General features: G+C 51.6%; 5 protein-coding genes across 5 annotated transcripts; 2 read left to right on the top strand and 3 right to left on the bottom strand.

The window, feature by feature from the left end:
* Positions 1 to 2,770: 2,770 nt before the first annotated feature.
* Positions 2,771 to 5,939, bottom strand: NCU03719 (RING finger protein). Its single transcript, XM_956402.2, has 2 exons — positions 4,758 to 5,939; positions 2,771 to 4,701 (listed from the first exon to the last, which is right to left on the bottom strand). Exons 1-2 carry the CDS (start codon positions 5,443 to 5,445, stop codon positions 3,044 to 3,046), a joined length of 2,346 nt encoding a protein of 781 aa, XP_961495.1. The 5' UTR covers positions 5,446 to 5,939; the 3' UTR covers positions 2,771 to 3,043.
* Positions 5,940 to 6,241: 302 nt separating this feature from the next.
* On the top strand, positions 6,242 to 7,631 carry NCU03718 (PAP2 domain-containing protein). The gene is made up of 2 exons (XM_956401.2): positions 6,242 to 6,523; positions 6,607 to 7,631. Exons 1-2 carry the CDS (start codon positions 6,470 to 6,472, stop codon positions 7,399 to 7,401), a joined length of 849 nt encoding a protein of 282 aa, XP_961494.1. The 5' UTR covers positions 6,242 to 6,469; the 3' UTR covers positions 7,402 to 7,631.
* Positions 7,549 to 9,492, bottom strand: NCU03717 (translation initiation factor 4E). The gene is made up of 3 exons (XM_956400.3): positions 8,856 to 9,492; positions 8,482 to 8,789; positions 7,549 to 8,391 (listed from the first exon to the last, which is right to left on the bottom strand). Exons 1-3 carry the CDS (start codon positions 9,020 to 9,022, stop codon positions 8,018 to 8,020), a joined length of 849 nt encoding a protein of 282 aa, XP_961493.3. The 5' UTR covers positions 9,023 to 9,492; the 3' UTR covers positions 7,549 to 8,017.
* Positions 9,493 to 10,461: 969 nt separating this feature from the next.
* Positions 10,462 to 12,381, top strand: NCU03716 (hypothetical protein). The gene is made up of 2 exons (XM_956399.2): positions 10,462 to 10,611; positions 10,675 to 12,381. Exon 2 carries the CDS (start codon positions 10,768 to 10,770, stop codon positions 11,626 to 11,628), a length of 861 nt encoding a protein of 286 aa, XP_961492.2. The 5' UTR covers positions 10,462 to 10,611; positions 10,675 to 10,767; the 3' UTR covers positions 11,629 to 12,381.
* kin-3 (kinesin-3) lies at positions 12,203 to 15,125 on the bottom strand. Its single transcript, XM_956398.2, has 2 exons — positions 14,589 to 15,125; positions 12,203 to 14,512 (listed from the first exon to the last, which is right to left on the bottom strand). The coding sequence occupies exons 1-2, from the start codon at positions 14,830 to 14,832 to the stop codon at positions 12,726 to 12,728; spliced, it is 2,031 nt and encodes a 676-aa protein (XP_961491.1). The 5' UTR covers positions 14,833 to 15,125; the 3' UTR covers positions 12,203 to 12,725.
* Between the last annotated feature and the right edge of the window lie 1,133 nt (positions 15,126 to 16,258).

The following is a 16,258-nucleotide window of genomic DNA, read 5'->3' as shown; positions in this document are numbered from 1 at the left end:
CGGGGAACCTCTACGACTGCAGGCGGCATGACAGGAAAGGCAAGGATGGGCAACGGCTTTGGGTGGGAGAGGGGTCGGATCGGATGGTGGGTGGTGATGGATGGTTGTATGGGGACTATGGGCTATAGGTGGATGGATGGATGGAGACATAGCGAAAGGGGGGGGAGGCTGAGAGGATAAGGAGGGTGGTTGCAATACACCAAACATCACCCATCGTTTCTGGCTGCGAGGCGAGTCTGAGAAAGAGTATGACTCGTGAGTGGATATGGGGATGTCACACGCACAATCAGGACACTCCGCGTCTCCTTGCTCTTCCTCGCCTCTGCCATCCCCTCGACTTCTGTCACAGTTACGACAGTCAGCCAGTCAGCCAGCCCGTTCAAGCATGGAACGAAGCTTAGCTAGGGGACTAATGGCAGAACAAAACATGGCAGCAAGCATTGCTAGGGTTGCTCCTGTTCCCTCTTCGTTGCGATGGATGGGAACAGCCCGCAAGCCGCAGCGTTGCGAATTGGCAGGTTATCCATCCGCACCCGCAATCATACACTGGCTGGGTGCAACGGCGTGCAATTCGGACGGGATGAGACGGTATGTACATACGTGTGTCATGTCATGATCCGTCTCTATGGCACTGTCACGGCAACAGTTATGTCGTTCTTGCAAGACAAGGCGACTGTCAGTCAGTTTGAGTTACAACGTGAACGGGACACGTTTGACTACCTCTACCTAGAGGTACCTAAGGCCTCGATTCAAGTGGTTGTCCCTCCTCGGAAATGATATGGGATTAACAATTATTACTACTACTACCAACGCAGATTGTTGAACACGAAAGTGGAAGTATGTTGCCGATAGAGGTCACAGCGAGGCGTTCATCGCGGTAGTTATAAGCTCCTGCCTTTCTTAGAAGTATCTCCTCTCTTGGCGAGGGTCTCGGCTAGGTGACTGCTACCTAGTTCATATTCTATTTAGTTGCTGGTGTACATAAAGAAGACCGGGAGCAAGAAAGTCCGCCCAGACTCAGAGAGGTAAGCCGGTAGGTAGATAATACCACCAGATAGGCGACCACGACAACTACAACCACCAAGATGATTGCAGAAACGGTTTCAACGTACGTACATGATCAAGCAAAAAAGAGGAATAAGTGACCAGAAGGAAATATCATACACTTCTTCAAGTATGTAAATCCTGTAGCTATTTGTACATCTGGTAACACTCCATATAAAAATCACAACCAATATCTACCCACGCCGCGCTTACCTCTGCTTCCTCCTCTTCACCCCCCCCCCCCCCCCCCCCCCGGCCTTCCTTGCAAGGCCATTTGCTTATTCGTACTTGCCCACCATCAAATCCCGAAATTGAAAAAAAGCAAGCGTAACTTCCCTTTCTCTTCCACTTACCCTTTCGTTGGGGTATGCCTCGCCTCGCCTCGCCTCGCCTCGCGCCTCGCTTCCAGACTTCTCCTGCGTGATGGCATGTGTAATGTTAATGCCATGTCAGTTCATGTATGTATGCCATTGATATCATGTGGGCTTCTTTATGTATGTACGTCTATCACACTGCTTCTTTTTTTTCCCCTTAGCCTGCGACTTGGGGGGGCTAAGGGAAAGGGAAGAAGACAAGGGGGTAAAGGTTCATATACTACTCATATGTAGATGCATGAAAGAGAATGGGGAAAAATGCTAACAGCAGACATGGTATGTAACTCCCATATTCAAGATAGACAACAAAAAAGCAGATTAGTCAGTCTTACAGGCCGACACAAGGTAGACGACATACAGATATGCTATGTATAGAACCCGATGTTTAGCCATCCCGTTTTGAACCAAACTATCGTGCAGAAAAGGCTGGCGGCTGGGAAGCCATTCAAACTAAACTAGAATTACAGCGCCGCGTTGGCGTTGGTCGCGCTCGCGCTCGTGTGGAATGTTGATGTTGGTACTGTAGTGGACTTCGATGGTGTTCTTGATCCATCTTCCTGCTTCTTTGTTCCACCAGCGAACCACATGTTCTTCAATAGTGTGTTGGAGATCCAATAAAGATAGATGGGCACGTTCATGGTCGTCCATCAAAAAGGTTGGGATATGGACGAAAGACAATAACCGGAAAACAGGAACACTCGTTATTGAGGTATCCGCGGTCACGGACACCAATGCTAGCATGAACGCATCACTCACTTGAGCTGGTAGATCGCTTTCACAGTTTGGACTATCATTTGATCTCCGTGTTCAGACTTGGACTGCCTTGTGTGGCAGGCGGTTATCCTCTCCGCCCAAGTCGAATAGTAGCGGCACGCTGATGTTCCTAGAGCTACCTACTGACAAAAGCTGACTGCAACAACGACCATAAGATCATAAAAACCAACTCCTGAAATAAGACCAACAGTACGGACATATTAAACGTAGAAGTGTAGATTCCTCACACCCACAAGGACGGTACTCAGAGATGAAATTGGTGGAAAAAAAAAAAAAAAAAAAAAAAAAAAAAAAAAAAAAAAAAAAGAAGGGTATGTAAGGACACAAGGTCATGAGATGTAAATAGTCATGTAACACGACCCGACTTTTCCCAGCTTCGGTTCGGGAAATATGCAGAGAGTGAGGTCCTGTGGAGGATTACCGAGAAGATGAGAAGGCGTTGGAATGGTAGGTGTACGTAAATAGAATTGGGGATATTAAGGAGGGAGGTGTCTCTCTTCTCGAAAGAATTGTATACATACGGCTGATGAGTTTCGATCACACAGGTATTGTAACAAAGTCCAAGTCAACAAGAGCATACATCTGATGGTGATGATGAATTCGGTAATGCTAATACATATGTGCGCTTTCATTTTGATTTCTCAAGAACTCCTGTTGGGATCAGGATATATACAAAGAGTGGGTAGCTGATCCATATTCTATCATTTTCCGATGTACCCATATGCCGCTAATGAAAGCCAACGAAACACCACTAACTGTGTTCAACTCCGCTGTACAAACTGTAGTTGATGCTAATCATGAACCTTGTACAAATCTTTCCTTTCGGCCGCCGAATGACGGTGACTGACTACCTACCAGTCATCATCATCGAAAAGCAGGTCCTCCTGATCTTCCAGCGCCAGGTGCACAAACTGCCTAATCCACGCCTCCTGCTGCGGATCGAGTCGTATGCCGTCAGGCACGTTGACCTGTACATTATCGGGATTATCAAAGTCCATTCTTGGACCGTTAGGATTGGGCCTCGCCCTACCTCCCACATTACCCCTGACCGCACCTCCTACACCACCACCACCATTTCGTCCTCCTCTGGCCGCACCGGCACCGACGCCGTTGTGGTTCGGATGGTTGTTACGGTTATTGTGCCGGTTGTTCGGGGCACCTCCTCGATTCTGATGTTGTCCCCGAATATTTGCCCCCCCTGCCCCTTGTCCTCCTCGGGCATTGTCTCCCCGACCTCGTCCTCCACGTCCGCCACCTGCGGCAGGGCCATTGGGGGCAGCAGCAGCAGCACCGCCAGCAGCACCACCTCCACGGCCACGACCTGCTGCCGGCTGATTGCGACCTCCACCTCCTCTGCCTCCGTCTATCCTTAGGACGAGCGGTCCTTCGCGCGCAATCGCGACTTCACCGACACCTCTTCCTGCACCGTTCTGCGCTTCCGCTTCGATACGTTGGGCAAGTTGCCTATCAAGCTCTCTATCACCAAAGGGAGGCGGGCCCCCGAAATCGTCCTCCTCATCGTCGCTCTCCCCCATGTCTGCCATCAGCAGCTCCATAAGCCGTTGCTCCGGTAGGCCCTCAAACCCTGGAGGCGCTTCGGGTGCGTCGGCTGCGGCTGCTGCTGCTGCGGGACCAGCACGGCCAGCACCTGGGGGAGCAGCACCGGCACCGCCTTCGAATCCTAAGCCGACATCGTCGCCATCCCCCTGCTCCAACTCCCACAAGCGCTGATAACACCCGGTAATCCTGCCGCCGGGCATCTCGTTGAAGTGTTGATAGGGATTACCTGGATCTAGCCATGCTGAGCAGAGGTAGCAGAAGTGCGTCTGGCACCGGTAGCAGATCATGTGGTTGCAGCCGTGCGTCTTCTGGGCAGGTGCCGCACATGTCGGGCAGGGAGTGGTGTGCAACTTCATGTATTCGAGTGAAGCGATTTCCTCGGCTGTGAGCTCTTCATTCTTTCGGGGTGCCTGGCACCGGACAAACTCGCCATGCCAGGACTGATGGCAGCGGGAGCAGAAGGCAAAGTTGCAGTCTTCGCAGATGGCCAGGAGGTCGGTCGCGTTGTAGGGCTTAGAAACACCGCTGGTTTCCTCCTCTTCTTCCTCGTCCTCATCGTGTTCGTTCAGCTCTAGCCCTTGCGGCTTCTTGTGCTTCTTGGACCGAGCGGCTCCGTTACACCATTGGCGCGGGCAGTAGATTGTGTTTTTGTCGGACTCGAGCTCGGTTTTGTACTTGAGAGTAACGTAGCGCTTCACGGTCTCGGGGTCAAGCGGGATTTGTAGAAGTTCGCTCGGGCTGATGTACGTCTTGGGCTTCTTCCGCTTCTTGTTCCCTGAAGACGAGACAGCTGCTTGTTCGCGCTCCTTGGTGCAGTTGGGGGCTAGACAGCGGACAGAGGCGAGATCGCCTTCTTTGATGGCGTTGTTGTAATAGTCTTGCAGACACTCCACGCAGAAAACATGCCCACAATCGATCATCTTGTGACAGACAGAGCCTTTCTTGGGATCTGTATTGCGTGTTAGTAAACCTTTTGTTGACTAAAGGTGGCAGATTTGCACATACCTAAGCACACCATGCAGTTGAACGTTTCCTTCTCAAACGCCGCCCGACGCGCCCGGATATCATAATCCATAATAGCAATCCTATGCTGCGGGTCAACCTCCAGGGTTCCCTTTTCGTCCACAAGCTCAAATACGTTCTCGGCTGCCTGCTGGATATGGTCAATGTACGTGAACCCAACCATATCACGACCCATTTCTTCCCACAGCCGCGGCCCATCGTCCTCGAGTCGCTTGATGGTATCCTTCGAAAGCCATGGGGGATCCGCGGAGATAGTAATGACCGGCGGTTTCTCGGCAGGGTAGTCGGGCCCGAAGATGATTTCCAGATGAACAGGAGGCAAGTGTGCTACCTCGTGACGATCAAGAGCCCCAGCTCCAGCGCCGGCGCCTTCGGCCGAGCCTGCTCCCCCAACACGATCCGTACCATTCAAAGGACCTCCGCTCGCAGATCCATTGACGTGGCTGGCTCCGTTCTGCTGAAGGGTTCCTTGAGCCCTCGGGTCCGGGTTTGAATCCGCAGCAGCGGGAAAGTAGACGAGAACTGGCTTGGAGGGGTTAACGGGGATATCGATGGCGATGGCGTAAGGGTCGTCTGATCGAGGATGCTGGATCTCAGGGTAAATCGCTACAAGGGAGCTGAGCTCAGTATCGCGGGGGCTGTCGGAGTCATCGTAGTTGAAAGAGGCCATCGATCGATACGCAATGTAGTGCCAAGACTTGGAGATATATCTTTTGGTGTTTTGGTTGGTTGACGTGGCCCACCCGTGCTGCTACCTGGACGACTTGTAGCAGATCTGAGAGAAAAGAGAGGTTCGGTATGCGGAATAGAGCTGAAAAGCCATGCAGTAGGGTTTGCTCTTAATGATGATCTGTGAGTTATGGATGAGGGTGTAGGAGTTCAAGGTCTCTTTAGGTAGTTGGAGTGAGAGAGTCCAAGTCCGGATTTTGGTGAGATGGAATGCCAAGAGAAAGAGCTAAAAGAGACGAGAAGGGAAAATGTAGATTTGTCAGAAGCAGATGGGAAAGCCCTTCATGTTCAATAATCGTACACCAGTGTCCACGTGGATGTTCCGTAGGTACAGTTGAGTTTTGGAGCCAAGGGAGGCGAATCCGTAGTGTTGATATCTTATTTTCCACTGTCGGTGCCCCGCGAATGCGAGAGCAATTTTGAGGTTGATGGTCGTTGACTGTCGAGTGACGGAGATTCGCCGCCATCGGGTCCCCGTCCCCGAAGATGACTCGCCTGCCGATGCCGTGTTGTGGGTGTCCCCTTCTTCACTTGACAAATCAACGGACAGCGCTACCTGATAGCGCACAGGCCTAAAATGGTAGGTCGACAGGGTCGCGTCTTAACTGCCATTTGCTGCCGCAATAGCCCAGAACAACGCCATCTCCAACGGGCTGGCTCCGCTTCGAAAGCCCCCGATTGGCCAGGGTTTACTCCTCTACGTAGTGGTATTGCATCTTCCGCCAGCTTTCGAACAACAACAACAACACATCGATGGATCTTCCAGAATTGAAGCCGTCACTACCTTTTCGGCTCCGGCTGTCACTTGTACATACTTTGGTCCTATATCCAAGTTGAGATACCGCAAGATTTTAGTTTCTCACACCTACTCAAATGCGATTTTTAATCTCCCTATAACCCACCTACCTGACCACCCAAGACGCACTCTCTGTGCGTAACCTACGGTACCCTCCTAGATCGCAGTCATGGCCGACAACGTGACACCTCTCGCCTCACTGTCCCTGACCCATGTATACTACGTACGTTCCAAGCTTCCTCTCCTCTATCGCGCCCGATTCCTCCTACATTACGGTTCGCTAACCTCTCTCTGTCCAACTTCTAGAACCCAGACGACCCCATCTCCCTCCTCTGCGCCTGGCTCGCTCTCGTCCCGCAAGCGCTCTGTGTCGTCTACGCGACCTTGATCTGGTCCACCCGCGAAGCCGAAGTGATCCTCATGTTCGCCGGCCAGCTCGCCTGCGAGGCCGCCAACTTTGCGCTCAAGCGCCTGATCAAAGAGGAACGACCGGCCAGGATACATTCGACGGGAGGAAAGGGCTACGGGATGCCCAGCAGCCATGCGCAGTTTGTGTCATTTTGGGCAGTGGCGTTGGGACTGTTTTTGTTGGCGAGGCATACACCGAGGGAGCAGCAACAACAGCAACAACAAAAGCAGAAGCAGAGGGAAAGGAAGAAGCAGGTTACGAACGTGAAGACTACTACTACAAATGGAAGCGGGAATGGGTCGCTGTTCAAGACCCTAACCGACAGCGCCACCGACCTCGAGCGCTATGCCCACGAGCCCTGGTCCTTCGCCCACCGCTTCGTCGCCAGCCTGGGGGCGCTGGTGCTCGCGGGCGCTGTGGCGTGGAGCCGCACCTACCTGGGGTATCACACGGAGAAGCAGGTGCTGGTGGGCTGCGGGGCGGGAACGCTATGCGCGGTTGCATGGTTTGTCGTCACGCACGTGGTGCGGCAGTCGGGCTTGCTGGGGCAGATCTTGGATTTCCCCGTTGTCAGGTGGTTTCGGGTCAGGGACCTGGTTGTTGAGGAGGATCTGCCGCAGGCTGGGTGGGAGAAATGGGAGGAGCAGAGGGTCGCTAGGAGGGAGGTGGAGGAGAGGAAGAAGGCATTGTGACGGGTGGAGGTTGTTTCCATGGGTGCCCATGTTAGACAAGAGGTGGGAGTTTGGATGTGCATATAGGCCTTAGAGAGGGAGGATATACCTACCAGGCGAATTTATTTATGCTTCGCTGACCAAGGAAAAACCTCGTAGCTGGTAGGGCTGAGTTAATAATGCTTATCAAACTTTACAGTCCTTTCACCCTCGGCATTTGGAGAGGCTCCATGCAAATGACATGTGGGAACAACAAAAGCCAAGATACAGGTAACTGACTTTATCTTGAGGGATCTCTGGAAACAGTTTTCAAGAAGCGTACCCCCATACTAATACACTAACTGATCCAACGCCCAAGACAATGCAGATCTTAACCAACTTTACCCTCCCGTATAATCAGACAAATTTGAATCTTGTAGTTGGACATTTCGGTTTTGTTGCTTGGTAACTGTTTCCCCCGCAGGATTCAGTTTACGTCGTCTCTGTTGTTGTTCTTTCTTCTTTCTTTCTTCCTGTTCGGATGCATCCTTGCATTTGTCTCCGTTTTCCTTGTCCATAAACCCCCCACAAAGCAACAGCCTTACTATTGATTAAGTCGTCGCCTTTGACAACGACGGTCAAATTTTATTATCCAAGCTTATGCCTCGCCCGAAGGCGGCACCTCAACAATCTGGGGTGGTTCCGGCTGGCTCTGACCCCCTTCTTGGGCCGTCGTCTGCTGGGCCGCCTGTGCCTGAGCCTTCGCAACAGCGGCAGCATGCTGCTCCCTCGCCTTTTGCGAATCGAGAACGGCCTGCATCTCCGGCGAAGGGTTGAAGCCCGCATGGTCCGAGTGCTTCTTGTAAAAGTAGTTATCCGGCTTGAGTGGGGGAAAGTCGTCCGGGATGGCCTTGGTGAGAACCAATTGGAGAATGGCGTCAACGGACTTTTGCTTGGATGCGTCACGGTGCCAGATGGAAATCAGGTGGGCGTTGAAGCGGACTGAGAGGCCTACGCCGCAGATTTGGTCACCTTTTTTTTTTTTTCATTAGTTTTTTTTTTGTCAAAACTGGGGTCACTCTCCAAATCAAGGTAGAAGCTAGGGAATAATATGAAGCTTACCCTCTTCGAGTACATCCTGCAACTCCTCTCCGATAGCAAGGAGCTGCACGCGAGTCCAGAAATCAGCCCCGTTGGCCTTGGGGACGCGGAAGGTCCAGCTACCGCCGAGAATGTTGCGGCGGTCTTCCCAGACAGGCTTGAATCCGGCCTTGAACAGATAGATGGACTCGCGCATCTTGATGTTCTCGATGGGCATGTTATTGTTGTAGCGCCAGAAATCCTGGACGCTTTCGATCGTGGACCCGAGCTTCTCCAAGTTCGAGTGGTAGCTACCATCGGCGGACTTGCCCTGTTGGTCCTTATCAGGTCTGTACAGATGCAATGTGTTAGAAGCTACTGCACATTGCATATGCATACAGACTTTCAATACATGCCTATCGAACCAAATGTTCCAGTAATGCTGCGTCGGCAAAGGACGCATCGTCTTGAGGAAGTTGCGCTTCGCGTCATCCCGCTCTGCAGCTGGCGAGCTCACGCTGGCATCGTTACTTTGCGACAGGCCGGAGAGGCCGCGCGTGAAGAGACCTGGTCTTGATGACATTGTTTCAAGAGGAGGTGAGTGATGCCGAGTGGGGTGTCTTTCTAGATAGTCGGGTGATGCCAGAGGTTGATGATGATGACCCACGGTGCCACAGATTCCAACCGACTTTAAGTGAGAGGAGGGATAAATATATATGTCTGGAGAATACAAGGGAAGGGCCGAGAGAGTGGTGTTTCTGAGGGTAGGTTCAGGAGGGTGGCTACCTTACCCCTAGAGGTACATAAGCAATAAGTGAGGGGGAGGGGCTATGAGCCTATAGTAGGAATCTGCGACAGCTTGCTGCTGTGATCTTGTGAGTGTCGAATGTGATGGCCAACGCTGGTTGGCTTCTTTATTGGGCTGTTACCGTTAACAAATGATGAGTTGATTCAAGAATCTAGATATGTGGTCTAATTAGAACATCGGACGAACAGATGAAGAGACAGAATTGGATAAGTTTGAGGTGACGATAAAACAAATGAGCCGGCGGCTATCGCTACCGTACCTCTGCGCGTTCCATCAGTTGGATGCTGTGTCGTCCCGGACCTACGAGATGAAACACTATCACTGCCTTTCAGCTGACGAGGGGTGTCAGAGAGGCGACAGGGGATCAGGTTCCCCAGGTTTCAACCACCAACAGCCGCCCTGGCAGACGTCACATCACCGGCTCTCAAGCCATACTCACTCACACATGCTCGACATCGTTTCAACGGTCCCAGACGAACGGCGGGTCCTTTCGAGATTTGTATCAGTTGTGTGGAGGGTGCGGAGGAGCGAGGCCGCTGTGCCAAATCCCACGATATGAAAAAGGATTGCGGCATTCCCATCTATAAGTAAAGCTATCTGTGGGTACGTATGTGGGATAGTTACCTAATGTAAAGCATTGGTCTGGGTGGTAAGACGTCGTAAAAGTTGCTGTACTTAAACTCCCTAAATGCCGGTAGTATATCTGGAACACTGTTGCTATTCTGCGTAATATCATGGTAATTTGAAGTCGGTGTTTGGCTACGCGGAACTCTCACTGTACCGGGCAAAGCGGACCTCATAACAACAACAGAGGGTATGTATCAATGCGTGTGAGGTAATATAGTAGCCTGTACGTGTAGATGTGATAGCACCGGACTCATTACCTAGAGGACGCTAGAACGGCAATGTACACAGTATGTCGGGTATGACCTGTGCGGCTTTACCATCTCCCTCGGCGTAAATGAAATTTGGAGATGCTTCCTAATGAGCATCATAACAGGCTACACTGGGCTTTTTTATTCAACTTGTTAGTGGAAATCCTCTCCGCTAACGCTGCTGGGAACGAGGAGAGCACCCCGCTGAAGCATGGGAATCCAATTCGGCAGCTGCAGACCGGGCAGGGCGATACCGGGATTCGTGGTAGTATGGATCCACTTGAAGTTCTGTCATCCGCGGGCTGAGGCCCAAGTTCAGATCACCTTCAATCTCACCATGACACCCACGAGCCGTTATGGAAAATACTCTCCCCCGGTTTGTGATCGAGCGTGGCGGCTACGAGAAGTGACACTTCAACATTTTTGAAGAAAAGGAACGTCTCGACCAGCAATTGTTCGACGTCATGCAACTTGGGCTCCCCTAACCCTGTGCGTTGAGTTTTGTCCACTTCACCACAATTTCCACTGACATTTCTTGCCGATACGTTCCAGAAACTTTCGATTTCACCCCCTTCTCAGTTCACTCACTCACACCAATCCTCACTTCAGTATACGACATTGCCCTGGTCCCCAAGCTGTTGAGAAATGACCATCATGGCATTTCGGCCCAAGATGGACGACGCCATGGACGAAGTCGTTGACCTTCGCCCTCACACCGCCCAAGAGGCTGGCTCTGCCCGCAAGCCTGATATGCGCGTTGATTTTTCCACGCTTGGGAACTCCGAGCTAGCCAGCAAGCTCCCCGGCTTTCTAGAGGAGATGGCCCGTGCGAATCGCGAGACGCAAGAGCTGATGGCAGCCGACCCTAAGGCTGCTCGAATTGAGATCGATGATGACGAGGAGGTCGACACGCAGGTCATCGAGATGAATCTCTACTCGGGCGTGCTGGAGTCGGAGGAACCAAAGAAGGAGATTGTGATGCCCAACGGGCAACCTTTGGCCGGGAATGGTGCTGCTGATGGCGACAGCGATACTGAGCCATTCATCTCAGAGCCGGTTAAAGTCAGGCACACAACCAACAACAACAACCGAAAGCGCCGAGCGCCGTCCTCCTCCTCCTCCAACTCCAGTGGTAGCAGCAGCTCAGAAGGAGAGACGCGTATTATCAAGATTCCAATCCTGGAAAGGATAAATGCCAGGGAGGGCTCTTTAGACACACAAGCATCTGCGGACAGCGCAGAAAGCTCAGGCTCCTTCTCGCGGGAAGTATCATCCCCAAAGAAGACAACCGCCATCAAAGAAGGCAGTCCCTCCCCTCCTGTGCAAGGTCAAGATGTCCAGGACTGGGTGGATGACCAGCCATCTGTGACAGGCGATTACACCGAGATTCCCGGGGCCCCTCGCAGGAAGATGCTAATTCCTCGCACCCGCGTCGGTGCTAAAGAGTCGCAAAAGAATGTCCAGGACTGGGTAAATAACCAGGCGGATCAACAGGCGGATGAATGAGGAGAAGTAGAACACCAGGAAGAGTTACCAGAAGCGTAACTAGAGCCAAAAAAAAGAAAAAAAATAGAGGCTTCTCTCCTCCTCTTCAAGATCGAGATACAGTTTTTCGACACACCACCACGATGCCTCGGCGTGCTCGTTGAACCTTCTGAAGCAACCTGTCAGTACACAGGCATCGCTTGTTCCTCTTGTTTAGCACAACGCCATGTGCACACCGCAAGCGACACTGTAGTGGGGGATGGCAACAACTGCCGTTCTTTGCAGTGGGATCCAAATATTCATTCATGATTCCAGATACTCCCCAGGACAACCTAGATGGACGAACCGAAGGATGCAGGAATGGATGGCATTAGTTTGGCGTTAGTTTGGAGTACTTTCACTTGTTCTAGGAGATAGGGATGATGGAAAATGGGTAAGGAAAATGACGGGGAGGAGGCGTATTGAGTTTTTGTTTTACAATAATGCCAGTTTCCTGGCTTCGGTCACCAGCCCGTCCTGGCGCATACTCATCTATTCAGTTCGGCATTGTCGTGAATAGAGAGAGTGATGAATGAGGATACACTTTACGTCGTTCTGGGAATACTCTTCTTTTGTTTCGGATGTCAATCAAGTTCCATTGATGGATTTAGACCTTAAAAGTCCCTGATGGAGCATTATGCTTGTTATGCCCCATACTGACCGCAGAAAAACGATATACCCGGGGAATAGAAGTTTAAGAAATACAGATATTGCCAAAGAGAAACCGAAACCACGCCGAGCCAGAACTTGTACATAACTCCGGTGTATAATGAAGACAACGATGAGAGAAAGAAAATGTGAAGTTGAAAGCAAATGCCTACCGCCGCACCTTGTCCAGGCCAAACTCCACCCATCGCCATGGCTTTTACCTGCTTTCCTTCCCTTTCCTATCCTTTGCGTCTTCCATGTAAAGCCCTTCTCATTTTCCTCAAGCTATAGATCCACGCCACCAGGACCAAACTCGTTGACTCATACGTTCAACCTTTGTAAAACGCCGTCCGTAAACTCCTTCCTGGCTTGCTTGCGTTATCCCATCAATCCGTTCACCAAAACACGTCGAATCCAGACCAACTTCGTCATCATATGATATTAGTCCTCACCCCCAGCGGTTTCCTGACGCCCAACTCATCCAGAAACCTCGTCTTATCATCCCCGATCTTGCGTCTAAACATGCTCAAATCCTTGAGCAAACCACTCATATACTCGTTCATGTCATGAGCCTTTTCGCTGAGATCAATTGTATCTTCGTCGTCGTCGTCTTCTTCTTCGTAAGTGTCATAATCATCATCATGTCCATAAATGAGGCCTTGATCGTCATCACTAGTGACGCCACTGCCGCTATCGACGAAGGGGTCGTCCACCAACTTATTTTCCATCTTTCGGCCGTGGGCGGTACTAACCTCACCCATGGCCATCAGCGGCACGGTCGAGTCCCCGGCGGACATGGCCAGCGAGGTAGTGGGGAATGAAGACACCTTGATAGGGTTGCGAAGACTCTCCAGGGCCAACTTGAGATGCAACCGCAACGCTTCATTTTCCGTCTGTAGAGACCGGATTTTGCCCTCGGCCACCAGGCTCTTCTCCTCCATCAGCTGCTGCAGGCCTCGGACACGCGCTTGATATTCCTCGAGCTGCTGTTCGGCGTCGAGAGCGCTCTTTTCACGGGTTTGGCTGTCGCTCACAACCAACTGTAACTGGCGGATCTCGGCAGCCATGGCGGCAATCTGGGCGTCGCGCTCAGCGGCGCTGACGCCATCGACTTGATTGACCACGGCACGGGTACGAATGCGCTTGGCTTGGTCGGCGTAGCGGAGCGTGGAGAGCGTCTCGTCATAGTCGGTGGGGGAGATGCAGGCTATCATGGCGGTTTTGGAGTTGCCGCCAAGGGAATCTTTGAGGAGCCAGGTGAGAACGCTGTCACGGTAGGGGACCACGGAGTTGGCTGGCCCTGGCGTTCGTCCTCTTCCGGATTTTACGGGAGAAGAAGGGCGGCTTGCGCTTGACTTCGGATCGGCAAGTGCGGCGATGACACGCCCCAGAGTGGTTAGGGACTTGTTGATATTGCTCCCTTCACGGAGGCGTTGGCCAGTCGCCTCGGTGGACTTTGCTCGCTCGCTGCCAGCTAAGTCGACAAGGCGGATACGACTGCTGCGCTCTGTAGTATCATCTGTCTCTAGGTCGTGGTGGATCTGTTTGAGCATAATAGTAAAGACGGCATGGCTGCGGCTACTGGTGTCGTTCATCTTGGTGCTGGCTACTGTGCGGCTTCTATCGCCAATACGCATCCACCTGATGATCTCTTCGAGACCTCGCACGGGAACCTCGGTCAGGTCTTTGACATATGGACCCTCGGTAGGAGATTCGCGGACTTTGAGGTAGTATGGCGGCTTGTTGGGCACGACAGGAGCGAGAAGGTCTCGCACATGTTCATTGTAAACTTCGAAATAGCTGACTTTGACATTATAGCTGATATTGGGCGTCTCGTCCTGGGCGGAAGCAATGCGCTGGAACAGATCTTCACAAGTTCTGGGGATAAGTCCGGGTTGATCGGGCGTTCCCATCATGGTATAAGACTTCCCCGAGCCAGTCTGACCGTAGGCAAAGATACAGGTGTGGTATCCTTCGAAGTTGTGATCGAGAAATTCCTCGCCCAAGCTGTCGTAGACATGCTCCTGTGTCGCGTAGTGCTCGTCTTCTGTATTATGACTCCAGAAGCTCTTATCAAAGGTAAACGACTTCTCCTCCAGTACCCTGCGAGACCGGGCACCTCGAGCATTAGCGAAGTCTGTCTCCTGGGGAACCAGAAGGGATGTTCGTTCTGTTGCCGGGTCCATCTCAACAATGCATTTAGCATTGCGCTCGAGTTCTATGATAAGCAAACGTGTTAGCATAGGAGTGAGCAGTGTCTGGTGGTGGAATAAACACATGGATTTCCAACTTACCGCGAGGCAAAAATGCTCTTACTCTCACCACCACCCGAACATTTGCCCCGGGATCCTTGGAAACGAAAGACGAAGCCGTATCATCTCGAGGACGCAAAGTCGGAGTCGAGACATTGGAGCGGGTCTGCCGCTGGTGGACGTCGAGGGAGTTCGGCATGAGGCGCGGCTCCAAAGATATGTCGTATAAAGTATCTTCGATATCCACAATGGTGTTGCGAAAGCGCAGTTGAAGAAGGTTGAACATGTAAGAGATGGATGCTATCCTTGAATGATCGAGTCGTAAGGTAGTAGGGCGGGAGCTGGGGAGGGGTGCTGCTGCTTCCACTTATTGAAGACCACCAACCTGGATGAGGTGCCCACCCACACTGACAAAGGCAGGTGAGGTCGAGGCACCTAGGTGTAGTGACTTCGCTGCTGCTGCTGCTGCTGCTGCTGTGGTAGAGGTAGAGGTAGCTGTAAGTGGAAGCTGTGTGACTAGGTACCTGCCGTGTGTAAGGGAAAGGCTCGTTGCGCCCTACGGCACGGCACAACTTCCACATTCATATGCTTTTGGTGACAAGGGAGCAGGGATCGGGCCAATGTTTACACTGCAATGGGGGGGGCGTCTGGGTTGCAGTTGCCAGGGCGAACCAAGGATGTGGTGTTGGTGTCCTGCAGTAGCGCTGAATCCGGGGGAGACTACGGTGGCCCAAGTGTGCCTTGGGTCGTTTATCCAAAAGTTCTAAAAACTTGAAGTCTAACCAGCTGCAAGCATTAGGCTTGCACTGGGGAGTGGTTTCCAAATCCTTGTGCTAAGATAACCTTGATAAGCCGTCTCCTGCAACGTCACCTCAACTCCCGGCAACTCTCATTGACTCCCATTGACTCCCATTGACTCCCATTGACTCCCATTGACTCCCATTAACTCCCATTGACTCCCATTAACTCCCATTGACTCCCATTGACTCCCATTAACTCCCATTAACTCCTATTGCTTCATTGCTTCATTGCTTCATTGCTTCATTGCTTCATTACTTCATTGCTTCATTACTTCATTACTTCATTGCTTCATTACTTCATTGCTTCATTACTTCATTGCTTCCGGACCAGAAGAGAAGGGTGACAATGCAAATGGACCCTGCAGTTGGTTCTCCAAATTTTTGAGTTGGGGTAAGGTAACAATGCAAATGGATCCCGCTCTCCTCCCCCCCCCCCCCCTCTCCCACCTCCCCCTTCTCGGGCCGGGGCCAAAAAGAAAGAAAGAAAAAGAAGAAGAAAACGAGAAGAAAAAGATGAGAAGAATAAGAAGAAAAGGAAAAGAAGAAGACGAAGGCGAAAAAGGGAAAGAGAAAAAAAAAAAAGGTAGTAAAAAAAAGGAAGAAGAAGCGAAAGAAGGAAGGAAGCTAAAAAGGTTGAAGTCAAAAGTTCAAGGTCTGGGCGTGAGTATTGAATTTTGTAAGTGTGGTGGAGGTGTTGATATAAAATGGCTAACAGCTGGCTGCAGATGGGAGCTTGGACCAGTTTTATAAACGACCTAGGTCACACTTGGGCCACCGTAGGGAGACTCGCGCTCGTGCTGTCAGGTAGAAACAACCGGTAACGCGATACGTGCTGAAGGTGCTTGAGGAGCAAAACTGGGACTTCAGTGGGCAGTGATGGAGAGAAAAAGCAGGAAAGTTCACAAACCTTGC

Source organism: Neurospora crassa, linkage group V (genome assembly GCF_000182925.2).
Source record: "Neurospora crassa OR74A linkage group V, whole genome shotgun sequence".
Lineage (NCBI taxonomy): Eukaryota > Fungi > Ascomycota > Sordariomycetes > Sordariales > Sordariaceae > Neurospora > Neurospora crassa.
This window is presented reverse-complemented; position numbering and strand designations above follow the sequence as displayed.